Source organism: Triticum aestivum, chromosome 5A, assembly GCF_018294505.1.
Source record: "Triticum aestivum cultivar Chinese Spring chromosome 5A, IWGSC CS RefSeq v2.1, whole genome shotgun sequence".
Classification (NCBI taxonomy): Eukaryota; Viridiplantae; Streptophyta; class Magnoliopsida; order Poales; family Poaceae; genus Triticum; species Triticum aestivum.
In genome coordinates, this window is record NC_057806.1 from 429,061,855 (window position 1) to 429,085,440 (window position 23,586).

At 43.5% G+C, this 23,586-nt stretch overlaps 3 protein-coding genes across 3 annotated transcripts; 2 read left to right on the forward strand and 1 right to left on the reverse strand.

Annotated features, from left to right (window-relative positions):
• Positions 1-137: 137 nt before the first annotated feature.
• LOC123101348 (putative protease Do-like 14) lies at positions 138-4,362 on the forward strand. The gene is made up of 10 exons (XM_044522841.1): positions 138-225; positions 333-524; positions 625-764; positions 876-1,199; positions 1,317-1,447; positions 1,685-1,805; positions 2,057-2,149; positions 2,886-2,948; positions 3,033-3,130; positions 3,218-4,362. Exons 1-10 carry the CDS (start codon positions 138-140, stop codon positions 3,282-3,284), a joined length of 1,317 nt encoding a protein of 438 aa, XP_044378776.1. The 3' UTR covers positions 3,285-4,362.
• Positions 4,363-8,519: 4,157 nt separating this feature from the next.
• Positions 8,520-17,552, reverse strand: LOC123103779 (serine protease HTRA3). Its single transcript, XM_044525462.1, has 13 exons — positions 17,300-17,552; positions 17,140-17,219; positions 16,712-17,015; positions 16,570-16,593; positions 16,319-16,450; positions 16,104-16,228; positions 15,728-16,018; positions 12,234-12,364; positions 11,472-11,592; positions 11,291-11,380; positions 9,073-9,177; positions 8,886-8,977; positions 8,520-8,809 (listed from the first exon to the last, which is right to left on the reverse strand). The coding sequence occupies exons 2-13, from the start codon at positions 17,200-17,202 to the stop codon at positions 8,734-8,736; spliced, it is 1,554 nt and encodes a 517-aa protein (XP_044381397.1). The 5' UTR covers positions 17,203-17,219; positions 17,300-17,552; the 3' UTR covers positions 8,520-8,733.
• A 119-nt stretch (positions 17,553-17,671) lies between these two features.
• Positions 17,672-22,498, forward strand: LOC123103780 (putative protease Do-like 14). Its single transcript, XM_044525463.1, has 10 exons — positions 17,672-17,840; positions 17,924-18,139; positions 18,274-18,413; positions 18,487-18,765; positions 18,942-19,075; positions 20,240-20,360; positions 20,597-20,689; positions 21,832-21,897; positions 21,980-22,077; positions 22,226-22,498. The coding sequence occupies exons 1-10, from the start codon at positions 17,765-17,767 to the stop codon at positions 22,302-22,304; spliced, it is 1,302 nt and encodes a 433-aa protein (XP_044381398.1). The 5' UTR covers positions 17,672-17,764; the 3' UTR covers positions 22,305-22,498.
• The last annotated feature ends 1,088 nt before the right edge of the window (positions 22,499-23,586 follow it).

Consider the following 23,586-nt stretch of genomic DNA (forward strand, 5'->3'; position numbering starts at 1 on the left):
ACCCGTGCCGGTGCCAAAGGCGGCAGGACAAGGGAACTGGTCTGCGGGCTGGCCCGGGTCCAACGACGTCGCTCGGCCCGGTCGATGTGTTCTGTTCCGCCTCGGCTAACCCCCAACCGCCGGCTAGGAGGACTAGGATGGCGTCGCCAACCCCACCGGCCGCGACGGACGCCACCGCCGGAGCCGGAGCCGGAGCGGAGATGCCACCCAAGGACGAAGACGCAGGTAGTACAAGTAGAACCGCCGCTTGGACGCCTGCCTGCCTCTGCCTGCCTGCTTGCCTCACGCACGCTTACCTTTTTTTCTCTCTGTTTGTCTCGTGACCTGCCTAGCAATTCGCCTTCGCCGCAGCCTGTTCGGCAGCGACGAGGAGTTGGAGCAGGAGCCGGAGTCGCCCTCGTCGTCCGGCGAGGACTCCGGTGCCAGCGACAGCTCCGAGGACGATTTCACGGAGGAGGGCTTGAGGGCGAGGGACGCGGTGCTGAGCGTGGCCAAGTCCGTCGTCGCCCTCGCCGCCTCCGTCGGTAACACCTTCGCGGCTTCACCAATTGGGCATTGTGCAATCTGCTGTGTGTTCGCCTCTCGCCTGAGCAATTAATCCGTTGCTGCCTTGCTGATCGGCAGATGGAGATCCCTCGTCCACCTTCGCCTGCACGGGCACCGTGGTCGCTCGCGAGGGCCTTGCGGCCTGGATCATGACCTCTGCAACTCTGATCAGGAAGCACGACAGCGGCACCGAGGTCCATGAACTTTCCAGTGTGAAGGTCGGCCCGATTACCTGAAACTGAGAGTTATCAATACCCGGCAAAAAAAAAACTAAGAGTTATCAATATTATTTCACCGAGTTTCTTTATGTGCTGATTGGTATGTTGCAGATTGAGGTGCTCCTGCCTAACAAAAAGGTTGTCAAGGGGCAGTTGCTGATGTACGATTTGCACTATAATGTCGCCATCGTTTCCGTCGAGTGCGAAGCTGATCTCCTCGTGGCGGTGCTCGCCGACCTCCCGGGCTCCTACTTCCTGACACCTACTCCAGTCGTTTCGGTTGCCTGGAAATTTGAGTCTGGAAGTTTGCAGCTGAAACGTGGGGAGACATTCCGTGCAGTTAGCGAGTTAGATTGCAATGAACTTATGGTCTGCACTTGTCAAATGGAGCCTCAGAGGCAAAACAAGGATAACAGCATTCAGTATATTACGACGGTGAATTCTGCTTCTGCTTGCATTGCATTGATACAAATTAAACTCCATAAGCGCTCACATTCTTTGTATCGATCTTATTGAATAAGTACTTGTTAAAATTGGTACCATTTTCTTCAGATTTTCATTGGGGGTCTTCTGATTGATTTGGAAGGAAGAATTGTTGGTATGAATTTCATAGACGAGAATAAAACTCCCTTTTTGCCTGTCCAGCTTGTTGGGAGATGCCTGAAACATTTCAGAAAGTTTGGGTATGTTTTTCTTTTACTTTGCTCTTGAATTTCTAACAGGATGCATGTAATACATGGGTTGCTCACTCATTTCTGAAGACCAAAACTATAATATGATTACCTGTTGTACTGTAGAATACAATATAGCTGAATGTATCCCATTTTATGAAACCGTTATTTTATTTTATTTTGAAATCGAAGGTAATCCATTTTACAGTGATAGAATATAGAGAAAATGATTTTTTGTCATGAGCGCAGGCGAATCAAACAACCATTTCTAGGAATAAGGGGCCGGGGGCTTCACATGTTGGAATTAAAGGACTTGGAGAAAATATGCCACAAGTACCATAAGCCACCTTCTGGAATTCTGGTGGAGAAGGTACTTACCCAACCTCAAGTCTCCAACCCACACTCATCATGCACCTTTTCCAAAACTCCCTCCCTCTCTATTTACTACAATTAGTTTTGTTGGGACACGAAACAAGATAACAAGTATGAGATGACATTATTTAGTACATGATCTGAGGATTTTAGAATTATTTATCTCAGATGTTTGTGTTTTGCACTTTTGCTTTCTCTTACTCTGTCCAATGTTTGCTCTGTATTCAAAATTTCAAATGCATTTCCTAGATTCCTGAAGTATCATCTGCAAATTGTGGAGGCATTGAGGCTGGTGATATCATTAATAAACTTGATGGAGTTGTTTTGCACTCTCCAGCACAGGTATTCTAGAGACAGAAAATGTTCTTGCCACTGCAAATGTGTGAAATAGTATTTCTGCCAAACTAAAAGCGCACCTTCCATTTTTACCGCTGTCACGTTGAGTATCCATAACTTTTGGAGGGAGACCTAGGAAACATGTGAGGTAAATCTTTAGGGTGTTAGACAATTTAAATATGAAACGGAACCATGTTTGGAAGGGTTTTGCGAATTTTTTCCCTTCGATTTTTTGGACTGTTTTAAATTTGAGTTGTTACATAAATGGACGTGTCTTAAATTGGGCGTTGACAAATAGTCCGGTCACAGTATATGTTATGTCATGCAGCCAAACTTCAGAAACATTTGTACTTGCAGTTGTGATCGAAAATTGTATAATGCTGCTATTTTCTTTCTGCTCTTTTGTGGCTTTTTGTCATGGATGGGAATGTGTCTTCTTATGTGAAATGAGAAGCTGCTCCATAAAAAAAAAGGTTGCCGGTTGGATATCTTTAAGTAGCTCACAAAAAAGACAAGTGAAAGCAATATGGCAATTTCATTTCACTTCCTCTACTGATACTTTTCAGTCTTTCTTGTTCTAATTCCTTCATCTTTACCTGGATTTCGGATTTCCATCCATCTGGCTCTCTTGGAAATCTTGACATGGTGTTTTAGTGCTTTTATATGGCAATCAGATTGTGTCCCCGTTTCGAGTTTCCTCGACTTAGTGGAGCTTATTCTTGCGCTTTTATGATATTACCAGCTTACAACAATGCTTCTAGACACAATGGAGGTTGCAGTGAATATGCAGCCAGTCGTCCTCCAGGTTAGTCTAGGACTCTACTTTACCCTGCTTTATGTGTTGTATAATTGTCTTACCATGTTAGTATACCTTTGGGTTGTTAAATAGGCGACTGTCTTGAGACCCAGGGATGGTACAACATTTGTTGCAAACCTAAAAGTAGTGGAATGCCCCCATGGTGAATGCCATATGTTGCTCAAAAACAGGTATGTTGTCTAATTTCTCAGGCAGTCTTAAACTCGAGCATGTCATGTTTTATGGGTGATTTATGTTGTGATTGGTTTCAATTGTAGATGGAGACTGCCACCGCCAAAAGAGTATTGGTGGGGGCCAAGTGAATGGCATGATTACTCCGACTAATTTTTAGCAGCCGACTCGGCAGCACATTGTTAGATAACTTTCCTTTTACGGATGGAGTATTACATCATTCTTAGCGAAAAGAGTATTACGCGGGCTTTGCCGTGGCGGGAACATGTGACGGTACATCAATGGCATGCGAGACTAAGGATAACCTTGACAATTTCCTGACACGGCATGGCAACACGAGAAATGCTACACTTATGCGTTGATTCCTACCGAAAGAAGTTATAGGCCGAGTTGTGAAACCTTGATTGGAAATCAGGAGGGAGTGGGACCCGCACTGAAAATCAGGGAGCAAAGAGATTGGTAGTCAGGAGTCTGTAGGTTTCTGTGGGATTCCGCAAGTGTAGAATTATTGATGGCAACGCTGATTCTCTGGCCTCTACGGTTGGTACAGACATTCTGGAATGGGCCTAGGCAATGCTGGCCGCCTCGACACGGTGGTCTGGAAGGCTTTCCTTGGCTTCCTCCCATTGTTTCGCGGCTATACCGAGGTGCGGGTCGGGTCAGGGACGGGGAGAGCACCGCCTTCTGGGAGGATGTCAATACTAGTATCCTGGCCATCTGCTTCCCCGAGCTGTTCTCGCACTTGTGGCGCCCCCATGCTTCTGTTGCTGCTGTCGACGACGAGATCTCCGGCCACCTCCACCTCCACCTCATGTTCTCATCGGCTGTTGGGGCGGAGCTCTGTGCCTGATAGACGGTCTCAAATCTCAATCGTTTGGTGCTACTAGTAAGTATGCACGTGCAACGCACGTATCATAGAGTTATGAAATAGAGAGAAAATTGGATCGCGGGAAGGGGAGCGGTGGCATAAGTGTCGAGGGAGGAGGATTGATTATTGCGGCGGCCATGCCTATAGGTTCCATTGGTATTTCCAGGTTAATTTTAGTGACTCCTTTGATTATGTTGGACTATTGTAGAAAAGATTATTGGGAACTTTTTTTGTGTGTAAAATAGGTAATCAATAATTGGAAAGCATGTCCGTGCTGGATGGAAGAGGTAAAAGAAATTACCAAGGTAAGACCTGAAGCTTCCTTGAACTAAATGTTGGTTATGCAAACAGTCGAAGTTAGCATCTAGCGTGTCAGTTATGCACTTTGAAGAATGTAAATCTTTGAACTTGTCTATCAAGTCAAGGATACATGATCCAACTATCGACATACTTTATAAAATCTGTCAGAACACTATCTATAGTAAATATAGCGAAAGCAAGTACATGTAAGCATAATGTCTGAAAATGTTAAACTGTGTACAAGTCAATTTTACACTAAAAGTAGAAATATATTTTATGCATTGTAAATGACTCTGAAAATGTCAAACTGTGTACAAGTCAATTTTACACTAAAAGTAGAAATAGATTTTATGCATTGTAAATGACAGAATCTACCAACAAAGCTTAAAGGCATTGACTGGCAATATATATTTGTGAACCAAACATGACATAAACTGGTAATATAACCTCACGCCAAAGTTTGGAAATAAATATAATGGTACATGACATTAACATTAAAAGTAATGTTAAAAAATTTCAAGCCATCTGACAAAAATAGAATATCACATTAACCAACAGTCTACCCTGTTTTTCACTCTAATTCAAGGGAAATAAATATGTTTTTTACATGATAAGGAAGACAAATGACACATGCTCCTTTTCAGTGGCAAAATAATTTCACTCCTTAAGATAAGTGTTGGAAACATGCACATCTTATTTGACACCTGAACAAGCGATTGGATTGCTTCCAATATTACAAGGACCAAAGGTCATGAAACATCAGTGTGAATCCCATATCACATCAATTTGGATTTTCCCTTTCATATCTGCATTGTGTAAAATTGGATCAGATTGTAATATTTATATGTAATTTAGCAAAAGTTCTACCAAGCCATTAACTATGGAATCCATATTTATTTTTTAGGTAAACATTGATATTATTTAGGAGTGAAAGACATATGCTAAGTATGGGGCTCTGCTCGTATCACAGTACCACGTACGAACCAGCTGCACCGAGCTTAATTACTATTGTTTCGCTTGCTGCGAAGGGATTCCCATCTTAACTGGATGGAGATTACGTGTGTGGCGTACGAATTCGCTGGCCCGGATCAATCGGATGGATCCACTACTTAGCGGGAGGTACGTCCAATCTCCCCACAGCGAGCATGCGATTAAATGGAGCTGCGATGGGATCAAGCTTTAATTATTTGCCTGGCGCTGATCAGGAATTTTGTTCCTCGAAAATGGATTTGATCCAGGATGAATTGATGGTCAATCTCTGAACCCCAGTTCCAGACAAGTTTGAGTAATTAACAGTACATGCGAAGGCATAGGAGACGTGCTCGTACCTGTCCTGGCCGCGTAGCGCTGCAGGCCCACGTCACTATCGTTCCTCAGGAAGAGAAGACCGGGAGAGTCAAACTAAGAGTCGAGCCGTCGACGACGACGAACACTCAAATTGGTGAACAAAAAGAAGGAAGTGACGGAAGTCAAGAACGAGCAAAATCAAGGTCAAGGTCTGATCGATCCTCTGATCCAAACAAACAGGGAAACGAGCACTTTGGTTTCCACGTTATTCTCTGCCTACATGCGAACATGGGCCAGACCTTCTTCTTTTTTCCTTCTATGTACGTAGTGCACAAGGCTAAGTTTCAAAAAAAAACATGATGACGTAGATCATGGTAATTATTGCTAATTGATATTTTTCCTTCTATGTATGCAGTATACAATGCCGAGTTTCAAAAAGAATATGATGGCGTAGATCATGGCAATTCTTGCTAATTGATATGATTAAAATAAGCCCAGGTTGGAGCGAGATCGTGGTAATTATTGTGTAATTATGATGGCGTAGATCATGATAACTATTGCTAATTGATTATGATAAATGATGTGATACAACATTGAGGCAATCTGGTCTATTGAGAAATGGTGGACGTATGATTGAGATGTAATGTTTCTGTCACAACTCAATTGTTTAATAGTAGTATAGATGTCCCATGTCATGGAAGCCCCGTGGTCTTCGCGGGACCCTGGCTCCTTTCCACACTGGTCATACATACTAGAATTTCGCCCCCACCATATCTGGAGAGCCTTCGCCCCAAGCAGGTCCAAGATCTTCCTCTTGCTCCGTCACCGACAACGTCTCCCCTGTGCATCCTTGTTGCATGATAGTCACATCATCGACTCCCTGGTGTGCGCGTTCTACAGTGACGATAAGGACACTGCACACCTGTTCTTTGGATGTGCCCGCGCTCTTGCCATCAGGCGTGTAATCCTCCCCAACGGTGCGGCAAGGTGCGCCTAGGTTGAAGCTCTCTGTGCAGCGGTCTTTTGGTTGCCGGGATGCCAACTTGCCCGCATCTACGCTCAACTGCCGTGATCGCCGCCCTCTTGGGCACCTGTTAAAGCCGGAACGACAGGGTTTTCGCCCCCTGGGTCTGTCGCCCACAACATTGTCCGGAAAAGTTATCATCAAAATAAATAAAAGAAGATGTATTTTAGTTATAGATACATTCTTTTTTGTCCATTTTGATGATAAGTATTTTTGAACAAAGGTCTACGGAAGACGTCAATTCCAAGTAAAATTCACATGTTTCTTTGGAGACTAGCTAAGCATTCGCTTCCCATTGAGGATGTGAGGACTCACAGAAAAATGTCAACGACTAGCTCTTGTGCTTCATGGGGAGCTGCAGACTCCTCGAAACATTCATTGCTTGAATGCACCATGACAAGGTGTGCCTAGGCACTTTGTCGATGGTGAGTTGGGCGATATATCTGAACCAAGCGCCAAGAAGTGGCTCTTTTCGACGATAGAAACATTATCACATGACGCCTTTGTTAAATTATCAGTGACTTTATGGGTAATATGGTGGGCAAGTAGACAAGTGATACACGAGGAAACTTATCAGTCCTTCAGACATATGTGAATTTATTAAGAGATTCGTATCGGACCTCAAACTAACATCACAAAAAGGAGTCAGCACCTGCTGAGGCTAGAATCGCAGCAGCTAGACCGAGAGCTCCACCACAAGGGTGTGCAAAAATTCATGTTGATGCAAGTGTGGCCAAATCCAGGATGAGAGGTTCAGATCAGCGGTAGCAGTATGCCATGATGAATCGGGACTATATCTAGGAAGTTCTTCTGTGGTTGTTCTACGGATTATTAATGTCGCTACACTCGAAGCAATCACGTGCAGAGAAGCTTTGTCTCTGGCTAAGGATTTGATGATCCATAATTTTGTAGTTGCCTCGGACTCTAAACAGGTGGTGAATGATATTGAAAGAGGCACAAATGGTAGCTATGGGTGCATCATTAGCGAGGTTAAGCAAGGAGCAAGGTTTTACTGATGCAAATAGGTTAGCTAAGTTCTCTAATACACTAGATCAGGGGCGACATTTACGGTTGATCCATCCCCATGATCTTTTTTTAAACCATTTTATGTGGTTTATGATCAATAAAACTTAGCTTTACCCCTAAAAAAATCTATCCATGTAACAATAAAAACAACAACCATAACAATATTTACATGTTAATATAAAAAATACCTATAAAAGGCCACATAACATGATAGAAAAAACAAATTAACAGTTTTGCGTACATCACAACTATAAATAACACACAACAATATGCTCAATACTTAATGGCCAATATGAGATGAAAACATGTTAAATAACAAGTGTCACTGCCATATGTGTTCTCTTGGGTATCCATGGAGTAAGTTTTGACAAATGTTCCAACTTAAAATGGCAAGTGTGATGACATAATCTGGCAACTGATAGCAACAACTTCTTTTCACAAAAACATGTCAACATGGGTTCATGTTTCATAGCCCCCGGTAAGGCAAACACATAGGTAAAGTTGGATCGCTAATGAGATGATGGCTCTGTCTAGCACATCTAGATGTGCCCTAGTTATTGCACATCAAACTAGAAAGAAAAAGAAAAAAGACAGAAGAAAATGCTTGCACGAATATTAGAGTAAATCAATGACATAGGACTTAGATGTGCAATACTTAGAGCACATCTAGATGTGCTTTAGCCAAACTGATGATATTAATGGTTTGCAAGATAAATAATTTTTAAAATTCGGATTTAGCAATTATGTTACGATATCTACATGTGTAAGCTTCCTGCAAGCATGTGCTCTTCCTATATAGGCAAAATCCCATTGGACAGCAGCCACATACCATAGGAAGACAGCTGCTACTTGCTGCTTAGAATTTTCCAAAAATATTTCCCTGGAAGAAATAAATACCGGATTATTACTAGTATATCTTAAATAGAATTCAAGGTAGTTCCTTCAGTCTGCGAGTAAGTTTGCCAAATTTGTCCTTGCAAAAGAAAATGGTCTGCTCAAAGTAGTATCAATCCTGACTGAACACTAATCCTAATTACTACTCCAGCGGGATACAAATCAGCTCTAACCATAAGGGGCAAAATGAAGTTGATTCCCTGTTAGCCACGGTGCTTTTCGGTGAAAAGGGTTCCGTTCTCAACCCGCCGAATAAAATAAAGTCTCCCAAGCGGCCACCTGCGAGCAAACGATATATCAACACAAAAATACTAACGAACTAGACTGTTTCTTAGTTCATACACGACTAAATTACCTGTTGAATCCACCAGTAGGATTAAACCTGCTGACGTCGATTGTTCTGGTTGTGGCTTCAGATCTGCGACCTCTCACTGTTTTCACATCAAACTGGATGGGATATACAAATAGGACACAAGAAGCTACAATCAGCACGTCAGTGAGAATCATAGCAAACACTTTATGCACTAATATTTACACCAAACCTTGAGGCTTATCACTGTTTCCATCTGGTTTCCGCCTTTTGTTGGGTCCAATTTCTGTCTCTGCAGCATGTGCTGAGCGCACGTATCCAGCAGTATGCCCCCCAGCTGACAAGCAGAAAACATATATGTTGTCAACATTGTGCAAATTAACAACAGTTCCTGGTGTTAACCAGATGGAACCTACTAATGATGCCACCAGTGATGCCATATCTGCTTTTCTAATGCTACTACATATCTTCGTATTTGTGTCCGGGGGACAGTCCCAGCATTACCCCAAACCCACACTTCACCAACAAGGAACCTACCCGCCTCCCCCCTTTCTTTCAGATGCATGCCATCATGGCCGATGTCCCTGCAGGACTGACACCCCCGCATATGGTCGAGATCCTGCAGCATGTGCTCCGCAGTCATGGAGGAAGGCAAACGGCGAAAGTACACCCCTTTAGACACCTTCCTACAAATAGGAGCCCAAGGGTAGAGAGGAAGGGGGTCACGCTTCTTTTGTAAACCCTAATTCTCCGAGAGCAATATGAGGTTTATTTGTCCATTACTAGATGGCCACGTGTGTGTCTAGGGTTTTGCTCCCTGAGTCTTGCACATCCTAGGGTCAGTGCTGCTGGCCGGAGATGCCATAAGTTTACTGCCAAGACTTGTATCTATAACATTTTGGTATACTTGTTTTCAGGTTTTGGTAGGACTAGTCCTTGCCTCCTTGGACCTTGGACATGGCCTCTGAAGTGGCATTTGGGCTTTGGTTGCATGATGGGTTTGGAATTGGGATATCAGGTGGGATATGAAAGTGGGTTTCGGGGCGCAACAACTTAGTGATATTCTCACAACTGCATATACTGAGGTAGGAATTAAATTTTATGAGACCAAGACAAAATAAAAAAGGGCCGCGCTACGCGTCGGCCAGCGGATCTTTTAGGATCTTTCTAAAAGATCCGCCGCCTCGCCAACCGTAGATGTACAACCATCCAGCGTCCAATGTTGTTCTCATCATTGCAACAAGGGTAGTGTTGCAGAATACTTTGCAACAAATATTATGTTGCAGAAATCTTTTGCAACATAGGTAATGTTGCAGAAATTTTTTCTTCACTATTTTTGCAACATGGATGTTGTTGCGTGAAAAAAATTGCAACACAGACAAAGTTGCAGAAAATATTTGTAGTTTTTTTCGTCTTTATTTTTTGCAACATGGTTGTTGTTGCGGAAAGCAATTTTGCAACACACATAATGTTGCAGAAAGATAGACGCAAAAGACACCCATACACACGTCACACAGAGGAGGGGGCGGGTCGCACTGGAGCGATCTGCCGGCTGAAGGTAAGCATTTCCCAATAAAAAAAGGTGGGTTTCATATATCAGAAAAACATTAAAAAGATCAAATGTGATTCCAAGAACCTAGTTGCCTCACACTTTGCAAGCTGCTTCATTCTTAGCGACGAGTCCTAGATCAAAACTGAGTATCACAGGATACAGATCAAGCAGCGGGAACCTCCAGCAACTAGCACAAGTAGTGTTCCCATAACCCCAATTGGAGTAGCAGCCCGGCACCAAAAGGAGCTGAAGACTGAGTAGTGTAACCTCTAACATGAATCTAGAGCAGCAGCATCTGATGGGTGATAGACAATGGAACTTGGAATGCACCAGCTGTGTTCGATAACATGAGGGGTGGTCAAGACGATACCCCAGGAGGCAACAAAGGAGGAGGCTCAACTCAACCATATGCGATGACCGTGATTGGGTGCTGCTAGGGAGAGTGCGCAGCAATGTAAGGCGAGATCGGCTGGTGCTATCAAGCAACAAGGAAGATGCCGAGCACCTGGGTGACACATATGGCCAGAGCAGGTGACTAGTCCAAGGGTGCCGGCAACCAGTGACACGATGACACATGCCATGATGGGGATTGACCCATGGGCATCAAGGCAAGTAATTTAGTATACTGTCGAGGAAGAAGGGCCATCCACGGGTTGAGAAAGATGAAAGTTAATTCTCGATCTAGATCACATACCGACAATTCCCTCCTCTGGGATTACAGGAGTAGGAAAAATGGCATCTTTTCCAATCCCAACCTATATTTTTCATATCCTGTGAACCAAACAAGGGAGTGAAGTCGTTTTCCCATTCCCACATCCCATTTCCCATCAACCAAACGCCTTCTTCAGCAATTTCTTCATGCACATAATAATAACCTTAATGTTACAAGGATACAAACCTCTGCAGCGCTGGAGAAAGGTACATCATTAACATGAGTGATGATATCCCCGACCTTTATCTCAGAATGTTCAGCTGAAGGTACTTCAACCTGCAACACAACTCGTAAGATTAAGAAAAATATGGAACTCCCAATTTTGTGGATCAATGCAAGAATGAAGCGCAGCAGAAAAAATGCACACCTTCTCCACGATCACACCACGGACCTCAGGGAACCCATGATGTATCTTTTCAAGTGCAGTAAGCTGTTCATCTTCGTGAAGAGTTCTAACTCGCAGTCCATGCAATGGTCGTATGACCTTCCTGTGTCATGACATAGTTTATTTTAATAAACAACGCTATAAAGTGCAGCAATAATAGACCACACTTCTTACTAACTTGCCTACAATATATCAATGAAGGTGTAGCTTAATTAGAGTAATGAAAACGTGGGACAATGAAGTACTAGCGAAGAAAGAAGAGCTTCCAACATACCACACATTAAAATGAGAATATTGACATTGTTGAACCAAAGTTAGTATATAACAAGAGGGGTGTTTAAACTGTGCATTCATCTTTTCAGATAACTTGCCCAGATTGACCATTAGAGAGCACTGAAAACATAGAGCAGTATAGGAGGTCATACAGTTAGCTATGGCTAAAAACATTTGTCATAAAGAAACAAAGTTCTATTGCTGCTTTATGCTCTGTCGGTAGCTCAATCTAACTATAGTTAACACACAACTGTTGGTAATGTTTGAACCATCGACAGAATCTCCACAAGGAAAATTACTAAGAAATACGAAACACTAAACTTCAAACTAGAAATCTAAAAATAGCCTAGTCACTTCAATATTACACATAACATATTTTGACAATCACTATTGTGACTCTAACTATGGGCTAGAAAATGCAAGCCTACTTGATACTTCCTTTTAACAAAACATAATTAACAAAAGACATACTTGAAATCATTGAAGTGCTGCAAACACTTCAACACAATGAAACCTGGAAGGAAAGGGGTCTCTTTCTTGTCATAGAAGTTCATGCCGATGATATTTCCATCAAAATCCATCAGAGGACCCCCAACACCTCTCTGCAAGAAATGCAATTATCACTGTGGCAAACGTGGATGACCAATTATGAAGAAATTTCCTAACATGTAACATTCCGGCAGATTTATATCCGTGGCACAGCTGAAAAACTTCAACATGGACACTTAACTAATAAATATTGTCATTCAAAACAGAGTTGGTGATATAAGAAACTGTAACCAATTAAATTTTTGATAAGTTCTTCAGTGCAAATGCTCATACGTCTTGGATTAACAAACATTCCTTGCAGGCAAGCTGCGGTAGCAGGTAGGCTAACCATAGACAGTGGTAAACACAGACCACAGGCTGTCCTTTCAAAGATTTGTCTAAGAATCTCTGAACGAAGAATGTTGTTGGTGATTAATTCCGCCGATCCTGTACACGAAGGTATACATACAATTTAGGTGTCGAGTCGGGCAATGAGGGGACACTGTCGTAGACTTCGGAGACGATGGAGACAATTATATACCCAGGTTCAGGGCCCCATGTTGGATACTAGCCCTACATTCTGCCATGTGTAGTTGTGTACATTGATGCGAGGTTACGGATTACAAGAACTAGATTGGATCTACAAGCTAGGCATTGCGGTGTTGAGTTGCTTCTCTTGTGAGTTTAACCATCCCCCTATGTTGGGGTCTCCGAGGTCTTCTATATATGGGGAATATCTCCCATGATGGAGACGATGATGAGTCTTGGCAGTCAAGGCTTCCGACTTCTTCTCTGAGTGGTAGTCATGGAGAGTACCTCCTGAAGGAAAATATCTCCTTGAATTATGGGAAATATCTCCTTGATTGGTTTAGACCCCAGATACTTGCAGGGTACTTGCTTTGTCTACCCTGAGTCATTCCCTTATATGACAGGGTGCGGGCACACACAATACCCCAGGGTATTGTAGGGAGAAGCCGCTATCGTGTACTCCCTCCGTTCTAAATTACTTGTCTTGGATTTGTCTAGATACGGATGTATCTAGACTCATTTTAGTGCTAGATACATCCGTATCTAGACAAATCTAAGACAAGTAATTCGGAACGGAGGGAGTAGAATACAGTACATCTTATCATAGTTCTCCAAAACTCATCGGCAAACGTGGCAACTGACAATGACTCTCAGACTTGTTTCACAGAGGAATATTGCATTGCCATTGAATTCAGAAAGATAAAACCATAGATACTGGATTCGGTGGAATGGGCTTCGAACCCAGATCTAGATCAATTGATAGATCTAGACCAGTGTTCGAAATCGGTACAGATCGGTGGACATTCGCTCACGATACGTCAATCTCAAGTGAACCGCAAAAATGGAATCACTGCGGCAGCTATTACAGGCTAGACACCGCTGCAGCTTTCCTGAGTTGACAGGGCTATCCGAGTGACGACATCAGCGCATACATGGCTGCTGGTCTGTCGCAGCACCTCCCGTGCAGCGTCGATAGATGCCTGGATGAGGCTCCTCTCCTCCATCCACCAGAGCACAAGCACCATGGGACAGAGCAGGCAGGGAGGCATATGTGTATTAAGGAGATGGCGAGCTAGCAGAAGAACTGAGGAAAGTTATGTGCCTGCAGCGTCGGGGTAGGAGAAGGCTCAATTTGCGGTTGCTGGACTATGCTGTGCTTATTTTATTATCGGATGTGGGAAAATAGTCATAGAACTAGAGATAAGTGTTTTTTTAGGAAGGAATTAGAGATAAGTTGGCTAAACAAAGACCAAAATAGGGAAAAGCTGGATTACCATAATCCATTGCAATGCCGAATGCAGCCAAAGATGTGTGCCTGTGTACCACCAGGGATCACAAGGACTAGGAAGTCTGGATGTGAAGCCAGCAGATTAGGTTCCCATTCTCTAGTGGGCCTGGTGGCTGTTCTTTTGTTAGGTATGAATCAGATGTATAATAAAATATGTGGCCCACCTAGTGTGCTCATCTCCATAAAGAGAAAAATACGCTGCATACTAGAGTTAGCGAATCGGAATCATCGGGTTCACAAACCCCTTCTACAATTTGCAAATCGGAGATATGCATCCCCATCGAATCCGATGCGCTGGGCGTAGCTAATATGAATTGCGAAACAGGTAATTATATAGTGCTATAGGAATGATGCACCATTTTCTTTTGCAAGAAATTTCTGGAACTTCATACAAGAAATACTGGTACAAACTGCTCTCTCTAAATGTGGAAAGGCACCATAACTTGAAGCTGAACTATGGGACGATCACACTAATACCTATGGAGGCGCAAGCTAACAAAATTCTAATGAGCAGTTTCACTGTAGTATCAAAACAATTAAGTAAATTTCTTAAATTGCACCTTTTCTTCCAAACTATAAGGAGCCACTCTAATGAGCAGTTTCACTGTAGTACCAAAACAATTAAGTAAATTTCTTAAATTGCACCTTTTCTTCCAAACTATAAGGAGCCACTCTAATGAGCAGTTCCACAAAACAACAACCTTTTCCACACTTTCAGAGAACCAGGATTTTTAGAATTGTGGCAGTCATGGGCGAACCAGCCCCTAGCCCAAATTATGGAAATAGTATGGTCAGTGTTCACACATACTGTAGTGGGTGGAGCTGTAGCACAATAGATCCTAAACTCATCCAATCAAATAAAGAAATAAGGATTGCCTTTAGAAAGTTAACGATACAGACCTAAATAGTTAATAAAATATAGATAAGAGATGAGATTAGTTTACTTTCAATTAGAGATATTTCATTTAAGTTGGACATTAGTTTCTGAGCCATCAAGTCAAGAATTCCATATAAAAGGAACATGAAGTACTCATTTATAATCAAGCCATCATTAACAAAAAGACACTAACAAAACCTCCGAGCCTCTCAGGGTTGAGCCCTGACAGCCCTAAATGAGGGTGGGTGCTCTATCCCTGGTCTCCGGACCTTTACCCAGTTTAGCACATGACAGTGGCTGTTGTCTCCCATCCATGAACAACATAGTTCCAGAAAACTAGTACCCAATTTCTTTGTGTCACTGAGAGGTGGGCATACAACTGTCAGTTTTTAAAGAGTGGTTTTCCGAAATAATAAAATGGAACAGAGGTGGTTTTATGAAATGGTTTACCCAAATAATTAGTTGGTTATGATTAATAGGTTTGAAAACTTGGTATATAATCAGTTTTTCTGAACAAGTTCATATGGGATGTTGCCATAATTAATGCATGGGATACTATAATGTCCTTCCAATATCAGTTATGGATATGCAACGAAAACCTAAGATCAAGGTTGCTACAGTTCTACCGATGGTGCTCAAATAAGGAACCAAACACACCAAATCTGCATTATATGTTTTTAAGTAAACTATATAATTGTTGTGTCAGATATCAATTTGCATAATGACTTCAGTCGTTTGGATTACCTTTGAAATCCTGCAAGATGAAACAAGAAGCTCTTCACAATCAAACTGGCTTCTTTTTGGAACCAGTTTCCCCAAAGCAGCGTTCAAGCTCCAAGGCTTACAAAGACGGCCTACAGCTACAACATCTTTTGGATGGCGCTCATAAAAATTGAAAATTCTAGTGTCAGCACTGAATCTTTTCGTTGGCAGCTGCAAAGTTGAAGGGACTTCAACCACACATATGTTGTAAGAAAAATCAACATTTGAGACTGAGCCCTTGAGTACTTCTCCACTTGGTAAATGTACATCGATCTAGAAAAAATATCAGATAGCAAAGTAAGTTGATTGTTTAGATGATAATAATACGATAATGAAGAAAGCAAAAGAATGCAGCAACCTTAAGTTGATCAGCCTGCTTATCTTGGTGTGGCCATTTAACTAAACTTGCAGATGTTACCACATAACCAGTACCCATGAGATACTCGACAATAGTTCCGGAGCAAGAGAAAAGATGCTTGTTTCCTGCAGGGAACAGAAATAGAACTTGTTGTGGCATAGCAAAATTGATACTACTTAACATAAATAATAACATGCTGACATAAAAAATTTCACCTGAATATGACTCAAGTCCGACAATAGACTTAGCCAGTTGTAATGTGAGTTCCTCAACTCTCCAACTTGTATGCTTGAGCTCAGATACTCTCCCAAACTCATCCATCGAATCATACGGAATCCATTCAAAATCTTAAAAATCAAAAAGCAACACCCTTCACTAAACACGGAGCACTAGAGGATAAACGAAACTTGTTCCTTGTTCATATATATATATAGGTATAAATACAATGACAAGAGAAGCAAATAACCTGGTAATGGTTTTTTGACCTTATCTGCAATAAGTTGGTATAGCGACAAAGTTATTACAAAGGGAAGAACAACTTGTATATACAGTATTTAAAAGAAGGAAGACAAGAATAACTGTAGGAGGGAAGAGGGTGAATTGCCCACCAACAGGGACTGCCCTCCTCCACCGAGGGGTGTAGTAGAACTCGTCCTCTCTGCCCTTTACCGACGCCTCGAAATCGAGCCTGTTTTGACGCAGTTCCTCTCTTAGCTTGAGGGCCCTCTCCACGGTTTCTTGAGCCTCCCTTCTTTTACGTTGCTTCTTTAAGCGTCTGTTTTGTATCCGTTCCTCTCTCATCCTCAGCTGTCGCTTCTTACTTGCCTTTGTGTCGTCATCAACGCCGCGAAGATTGTAGAAATCTCCTGCACATAGCTCATCGACGCCAGAGGTGGTTTCACTGGTTGATATCTGGGCACGAGAAATTAGAATCGTTAAGAAATTATACAACTCGTCTATGCGTGACAGTAATTATTTGGGCTAGAGAGAGAGAGAGAGAGAGAGAGAGAGAGAGAGAGAGAGAGAGAGAGATTACCACTTCCGTGAGTGGGGTCTGCGGGGATACATGTTCGCGGCCTACTGGGATGATCTCCTCCATGTGCCGGCTATGAGGGGCTGCATCCACCAGAGATATGCCAAAAAGTTGGTTTTTTTTTGGGCGGGGGAGCTGGGGAGTGGGGATTAAGAGCGCATACCTGAAAAATCGATGTCGGGGTGGAGAGAGCAGGTACGCACCGAGGTAGAACGGGGGCGGCGATGGCGGCGCACAGCGGCGGATGCACAGAGTCGGCGGATTAGCAAAGAGATGCACTGGGTTGGATTCGGGGTTGGGCAGGTCGGAGCATGAGAGAGGAGAGGAGACGAGAGGAGAGGGGAAAGGTAGGGATCACGGGAGGGTGGAGTCGGGCGGGGCCCTGCGGAGGAGAGGAGGTGGGTTTGGATGGTTGAGATGCTCCGGAGCGTGATCTGGAGGGCAGAGATTCGACGGGCCGTGTTACCAATGGGGGGTCAGAACTCAGAAGTCAGAAGGAGACAAACGATGTCTTCTTATATTCTGTTATAATAAAAAATATGGCTGCCAGTATTTCTTTAAGTGACCGCTTTCTCCTCCAAGTTCCGACCCCGACCCGCTCTCCAACTTGACCCGGTCGCCGGCGGCAATGGAGGAGATGCCGCCGAAGAAGAAGAGAAATCAGGAAGAAGGGGAACAACGAGACCTGGAAAAAGAAGCCAAAGGTACAGGGGGCTTCGATGCGCCGCGCCCCCACCTGCCTCGTGCTTCCAGAGTAACTAATTATTCTTTCTTTCTGACCTAGCAGCTGCCCGCCTGGTGTTCTTGCTGTTCGGCCATGGCACTCAATCGGAGCCGGAGCCGAAGCCGAAGCCCGCTTGCCCTCCCTCCCCCTCCTCCTCCTCCGACCACGACGGCGAGAGCAACTCGGACGACGACAACGATTTCAGCGCCGAGGGCTTGAGGGCGAGGGACGCGGCGCTGAGCGTGTGCAAGTCCGTCGTCTCCATATCCGCCTCCACTGGTAATTTCTTGTTGCCCTTGCGGATTATTGCGGATATGCGATGTCCTAGTATCTTATTACAGTAGTAGTATTCTATACTGCCTAACTCTCACGCGACGCGAGCAATTTGTCTCTTGGCCTTTCCAACTGGGCAGATGGGGATCCTCCGTCCACCTTCGCCTGCACGGGCACGGTCGTCGCTCATGAGGGCTCTGCCACCTGGATCATAACATCTGCATCTCTCATCAGGAAGCCCGAAAGTGACACCGAGGTGCACGAACCGCACGCCGTCAAGGTCAGCAGATTGCCTGCCTCCATCAGTTGCTCTGTTTCTTCATAATGTGCTGATTGATTGGTGAGGGTTGCAGATCGAGGTGCTCCTGCATAACAAGAAGGTTGTGAAGGGGCGGTTGCTCATGTACGACTTGCTGTATAATGTCGCCATTGTTTCCATTGCGCGAGCCAAACTCCCCGCGGCGATGCTCAACGACCTCCCAGACTCCTATTTCTTGACGCCTGGTCCGGTGGTTGCTGTTGCCAGGAAATTTGAGTCTGGGAGGTTGCAGATGAAACGTGGGGAGACACTCCGCGCAGCTTGCGAGTTAGATTGCGATGAACTCATGGTCAGCACTTGCCAATTTGAGCAGGTAAAAGTTTATTTAAAAGGATAACAGATTCAATACTACTCTTAGGGAGCTCTGGTTCTGCTTGTGTTGATAGAAACTAAAGCTCCACAAGTGCTCATATTTCTATGGGTGTGTTTCTTATAGATCTCATTTAATGAATACTTGTTCATGTTCAATTATTTATATCGCTATTCCAGAATTTTTTTATTGGGGGGCTTCTGGTGGATTTAGAGAAAAGGATTCTTGGGATGAATTTCATAGATGAGAGAACCACCCCCTTCTTGCCAGTTCAGATTGTTGGGAGATGCCTGAGACACTTCAAAGCATATGGGTAAGTTATTGTGTTCAACTTATCAGTTTTTTCTTCACCTTCTAGCATAATTCATACGGAAATGTTAACGCCCACACGCGCCCACACGCGTGGATCTGCGTCCGTTCGTGAGCGCACGAATCTTGGCATATTTCTAGTGCCACGTAGGACAGGCCTGGTGTGTGGGCGTTCAGCCGGTCGCCCACACGGCCGTTTCACCACATAGGAGGGGCTGGTGTGTGGGCGTTCAGCAGTTCGCCCACACGCCACTTTGCACGCACACACAAGGGCTAGTGTGTGGGCATTTGCCATCTCGCCCACACGCCCGTCTCCTCTCCCACACCCAAGCTGCTAGTTGCCATGTGTTTTGCAGTGCACATGGCAACTGCCCCTAGTGTGCTTTATAAGCAGGTGGCAACTCTCTTTTTTTATCCGAGTTTGCCATGTGTTTTGCAGGGTACACGGCAACTGCCTAGTGTGCACGTAAGCAGATGGCAACTCTCTTTTACCGAGTTGCCATATGTTTTTGCACGGTACATGGCAACTGCCCTAACGTGCATGTACATGGCAACTGCCCTAACGTGCACGTAAGCAGATGGCAACTCTTCCTTTTTACATGGCAACTGCCCTAGCATGCTTGTGAGCACATGGCAACTCATTCAACTGCCTAGTGTTAGTATGTGGCAACTCCTAAAGTTATGAAATCATGGCAACTACATTAGATCAGACCATACATGGCAACTGCAGTTGAGCAACCATGGCAACTGCAGTTGTCCGACATGGCAACCGTAGTTCAGCGACATGGCAACTGCAGTTAAACGAACATGGACGAGGGTCTGGACCATGGCAACTGCGGGCGCGCGGTGACCGTCACGCGTGGCGTGCGGGACCAGGAGGTACGAGGCCTGACATACGGGCGTGTGTGCGTTATCAACTTCGCCCACACGCACGCGTGTGAGAGGGATCGGGAGGGAAAAAAAGAGGCGTGTGGGCGCTAGTTGTTTTGCCCACACATAGGTGTGTGGGCTGTTCCTCTTATACACCACACAAAATGTGTGGGTGGACTCCCTAACGCCCACACGTGTGGCACTTATCGGCGTCCAATTCATATTATGTGTGAGGTGTTTACTATACTTGTTATGACCAAACATTAATGCATGCAACGAAATTTTGTGGTGAGTGCAGGGAAGTCAAACAACCTTGGCTTGGAATAAGGGGTCGTTCCCTTCACTTGTTGGAATCAGCCAGACTGGAGGAAATATGCCATAAGTTCTCTAAGCCACCTTCTGGAGTTTTTGTGGACATGGTACTTATCCACCGGCCAATTCTCCAACCTGCGGTCCCACACCCAGGCCACTTTTTTCAACTCTTTCCCTTTTAATCAACTGCAATTACTTTTGTTGGGACACTTGACAAGATAACTAGCATGAGATGACACTGTTCAGTAAATGATCTGACGATTTCAGGTTGTTGTGTTCTGCTTGCTCTTTCTCTGTCCTTGGTTTGCATTGACTTAATCTGTTGATCACATATATTTCATAGATTCCTGAAGCATCATCTGCAAATTGTGGGGGCGTTGAGGTTGGTGATATCCTTAATCAACTTGATGGGGTTGTTTTGCACTCTATAGCACAGGTATTATTTTTTGATGGGAAATGTTTATGCTACTATGGATGTGTACAATATTGATACTGCCATAAAATAATGCACTTCCCTTCTTGCCACTGCCAGTCCTACTCTCTTTTTCTTTAGTCCCGATTTTAATTTTGTCTCTATTACGGGTTGGTGGATTGGGTTGTCATAACTTTTGAAGGGAGGCCTAGAGAAATTGCGTAATAAATTTTGTGGGTTTTAGAAATTGTACGCAAATAAATACAATCCGGTTTGATACGTTTTTTGTGATCATAATTGCTTTGCACCTAGTTAAAATTTAGGATGTTTATGATGGATCTTAAATTGTGTGTTCATAAGTACTCCTCCAGTGAGAAATACGTGCCATTTTTGAGATATGTGTAGGCAAACCTTTGAAACTTTTGCTAATGGACTATATTGAAATATTTAGTTTGGATAGATGAATGTCATGTCATATAAGTAGATTTTCCTTGAAATGTTTCATAATATTAGGATGTAGTATTAGGCTTCAAACTGCTTGCTGATGCTATGTAGAGTATGTCTTAGCAAGAAGGTATCAACATTGCAGTCTGCATACAAGCGTTATAGCATCATCCATCTGGAGAGAAATGCACACGCATTCGCAAAAAAAAAGGAGAGTAATGCACGCTAGTGCAGTAGGCAATCTCCTTATCAAAACTTAAGTCCCTCAGCTGCATTGAGCTGAAGAAACTGATGATCAACGACAAGTAATTTTGATGGGAGAGCCAAATGCCAGCAACTCTTTGTCTGTACTTTTCATGGGTTACATATCCATATGTCTGTCGAGAGAATATTTTGACCTATTTAGGTTACATAAAGTAAAACATCATTCAGCATAGAAAAATGACGACTTATATGACCTGAAACCACATTTGGTTCTGTGAGGTCTGGCCGCTCAGTGAGCGATATTGTATCTACTGCTTCCCTGCTCCTCTTTACCTAAACCTTTTCCTTCCTCCACCCCTCTCCCTTTTCCCTTTCACATCCACTATTCTACCTGACTTGCTGTCCGTTCAACCCTGTAGTCTACTTTTTGTATACGGCAAATCAGTTCTCATCGATCCCTGAATTGGTTCCCCTTGACTGTGTGGAGCTTATGGTTTTCATCCATTCCCATTTCCCAGCTTACTTCGTTGCTCCTGGACAAAATGGAGGTTGCAATGCATGAGCGTAGACCAGTCATCCTCAAGGTTAGTCCAGGTACCCGCCTGCCTGGGGTGTTTTAGTTGATTCACTAAGCTAACATCAATGTATCTGTGCGTTGCTGAACAGGCACTCATACAGAGACCCAAGGACGGGGCAACGGTTGCTGCAAAGTTAATAGTGGCTGAGCGTCCCCCCGGCGAATGTGATACTTTATTGAACAACAGGTATTCTGTCAATCTGAGAGTCGCGCTTGTATGCACTTCGGGACCCAAACATGTTCTCGTTTGTCTCATGATTTACGTTACTTCCTCCTTTTATTTCACATGATGTAATGTGGGTGAAATTTATGCTGAGATCGGTTATCTATTGTAGGTGGACACTGCCCCCGCCAACAGTGTATTACTGGGGCCCCCCGGATATATGTGATTGGGTTGATGACGACTCTGACTGATGATTTTCAGCAGCAGGTGTAGGTTGTTTTACTTCGTTTCATCGCTGTGCAACAGCTCGGTTGACTACTAATTTGGCAATAGCTCCCAGGTTGAAGAGTTTTGTTCTAAGTAGTACGAGAAAGAACGAATCAAGTTAAGACAAGCTTACTGAATGTATGGTTTCTTGAACTTTAAAAGTTGTCATTCTCATCAAGTTCTTTTAAGTGTAGTAAGCATGTCATCTAGATCCAAACTCGCCCCAACTACGTATGGTGACATGTCGCGTTGTTAACCAAAGCCACCTCGGCGGTGTCATCAAGTGTCGCACAATGCAAAAAACCATCATTTTACAGAATCGTTCCAAAGTGCATCACATCGAATTTTTAGCAGTCGCAAAACATGATGACCTTTTAACATGTTTTGATGTGGCTAATCCCTCGCGAGATAACGGTGCGCCATGACTGCTCAGTCGGAACCGGCGCGTTTGCTTCTTAGCAACTGTTAAGAGGAAAATGAAATCCACCCCCTTCTTTACTAGATGGCATCTGCTATTTATACAAGGAAAAGGACATCATTGGAAAAGGTGTCTGTTCAGAGGAGGTGCCTGTTCGGCAGGAACCCTACGCGGCAGTTTTACAACTGCCTGCGGTTAGTACAAGCAGGGATTAATCCCATAATTAACACATGGTTAATTAATTCTAACACTCCCCCTAATCAATGTTTGATCTTGTGAGCAGACATCATCTTGATAAAGTTTTCTCCAAAACCCTGTGGGAAAAATGAGGATAGAGGTGTTTGATATGTTGCCAAAACTCCTTCAAACCCAATAGGAAAAATAAGAAGAAAATGCCGCAACATATAATGATTATTGTCTGTTTAACTCAATATGAGAAAAACCCATAGAATTAAAGGACAATAAATATGTCATATATACTTTCTTAAAAACTCCGGTGGGGAAAACAGAAAATATGACATATGGTCTTTGTTGATATTACCTCATTAAAAACCTTCTTGAGAACCTATAAAGTAAATTCATGAAGGGAAAAAGAGTATAATATAATGCTCTTAACAGGAACAATTCAGGAACATACTCCCCATGATTCTTGCAAATTCCGAAGCCGTCATATACAATTCCATGAACATATTTTCAGAATGTAGAAGTTGGTAGAGACTTGGTGAACAAATCAGTCACATAATTTGACTTACAAGATATGCAATATAGTGATATTGCTTATTACGTAACCTGTTTGCATCCGGACAACACAAGCAACATTATCTTTGAGATAATGGTTGGTGGATGTA

What these genes read in the sequence shown, in the direction of transcription:
- LOC123103780 (XM_044525463.1), top strand. Translation starts at nt 17,765, where the DNA reads ATGGAGGAGATGCCGCCGAAGAAGAAGAGAAATCAGGAAGAAGGGGAA. An exon ending in CCTGGAAAAAGAAGCCAAAG is followed by an intron (nt 17,841 to 17,923) that starts GTACAGGGGGCT and finishes CTGACCTAGCAG; the next exon opens with CTGCCCGCCTGGTGTTCTTG. An exon ending in CTCCATATCCGCCTCCACTG is followed by an intron (nt 18,140 to 18,273) that starts GTAATTTCTTGT and finishes CCAACTGGGCAG; the next exon opens with ATGGGGATCCTCCGTCCACC.
- LOC123103779 (XM_044525462.1), bottom strand. Translation starts at nt 17,202, where the DNA reads ATGGAGGAGATCATCCCAGTAGGCCGCGAACATGTATCCCCGCAGACC. An exon ending in AGACCCCACTCACGGAAGTG is followed by an intron (nt 17,016 to 17,139) that starts GTAATCTCTCTC and finishes TCTCGTGCCCAG; the next exon opens with ATATCAACCAGTGAAACCAC. An exon ending in CTTTCTCCAGCGCTGCAGAG is followed by an intron (nt 9,178 to 11,290) that starts GTTTGTATCCTT and finishes TCTGCTTGTCAG; the next exon opens with CTGGGGGGCATACTGCTGGA.
- LOC123101348 (XM_044522841.1), top strand. Translation starts at nt 138, where the DNA reads ATGGCGTCGCCAACCCCACCGGCCGCGACGGACGCCACCGCCGGAGCC. An exon ending in ACCCAAGGACGAAGACGCAG is followed by an intron (nt 226 to 332) that starts GTAGTACAAGTA and finishes TGACCTGCCTAG; the next exon opens with CAATTCGCCTTCGCCGCAGC. An exon ending in AAACATTTCAGAAAGTTTGG is followed by an intron (nt 1,448 to 1,684) that starts GTATGTTTTTCT and finishes TCATGAGCGCAG; the next exon opens with GCGAATCAAACAACCATTTC.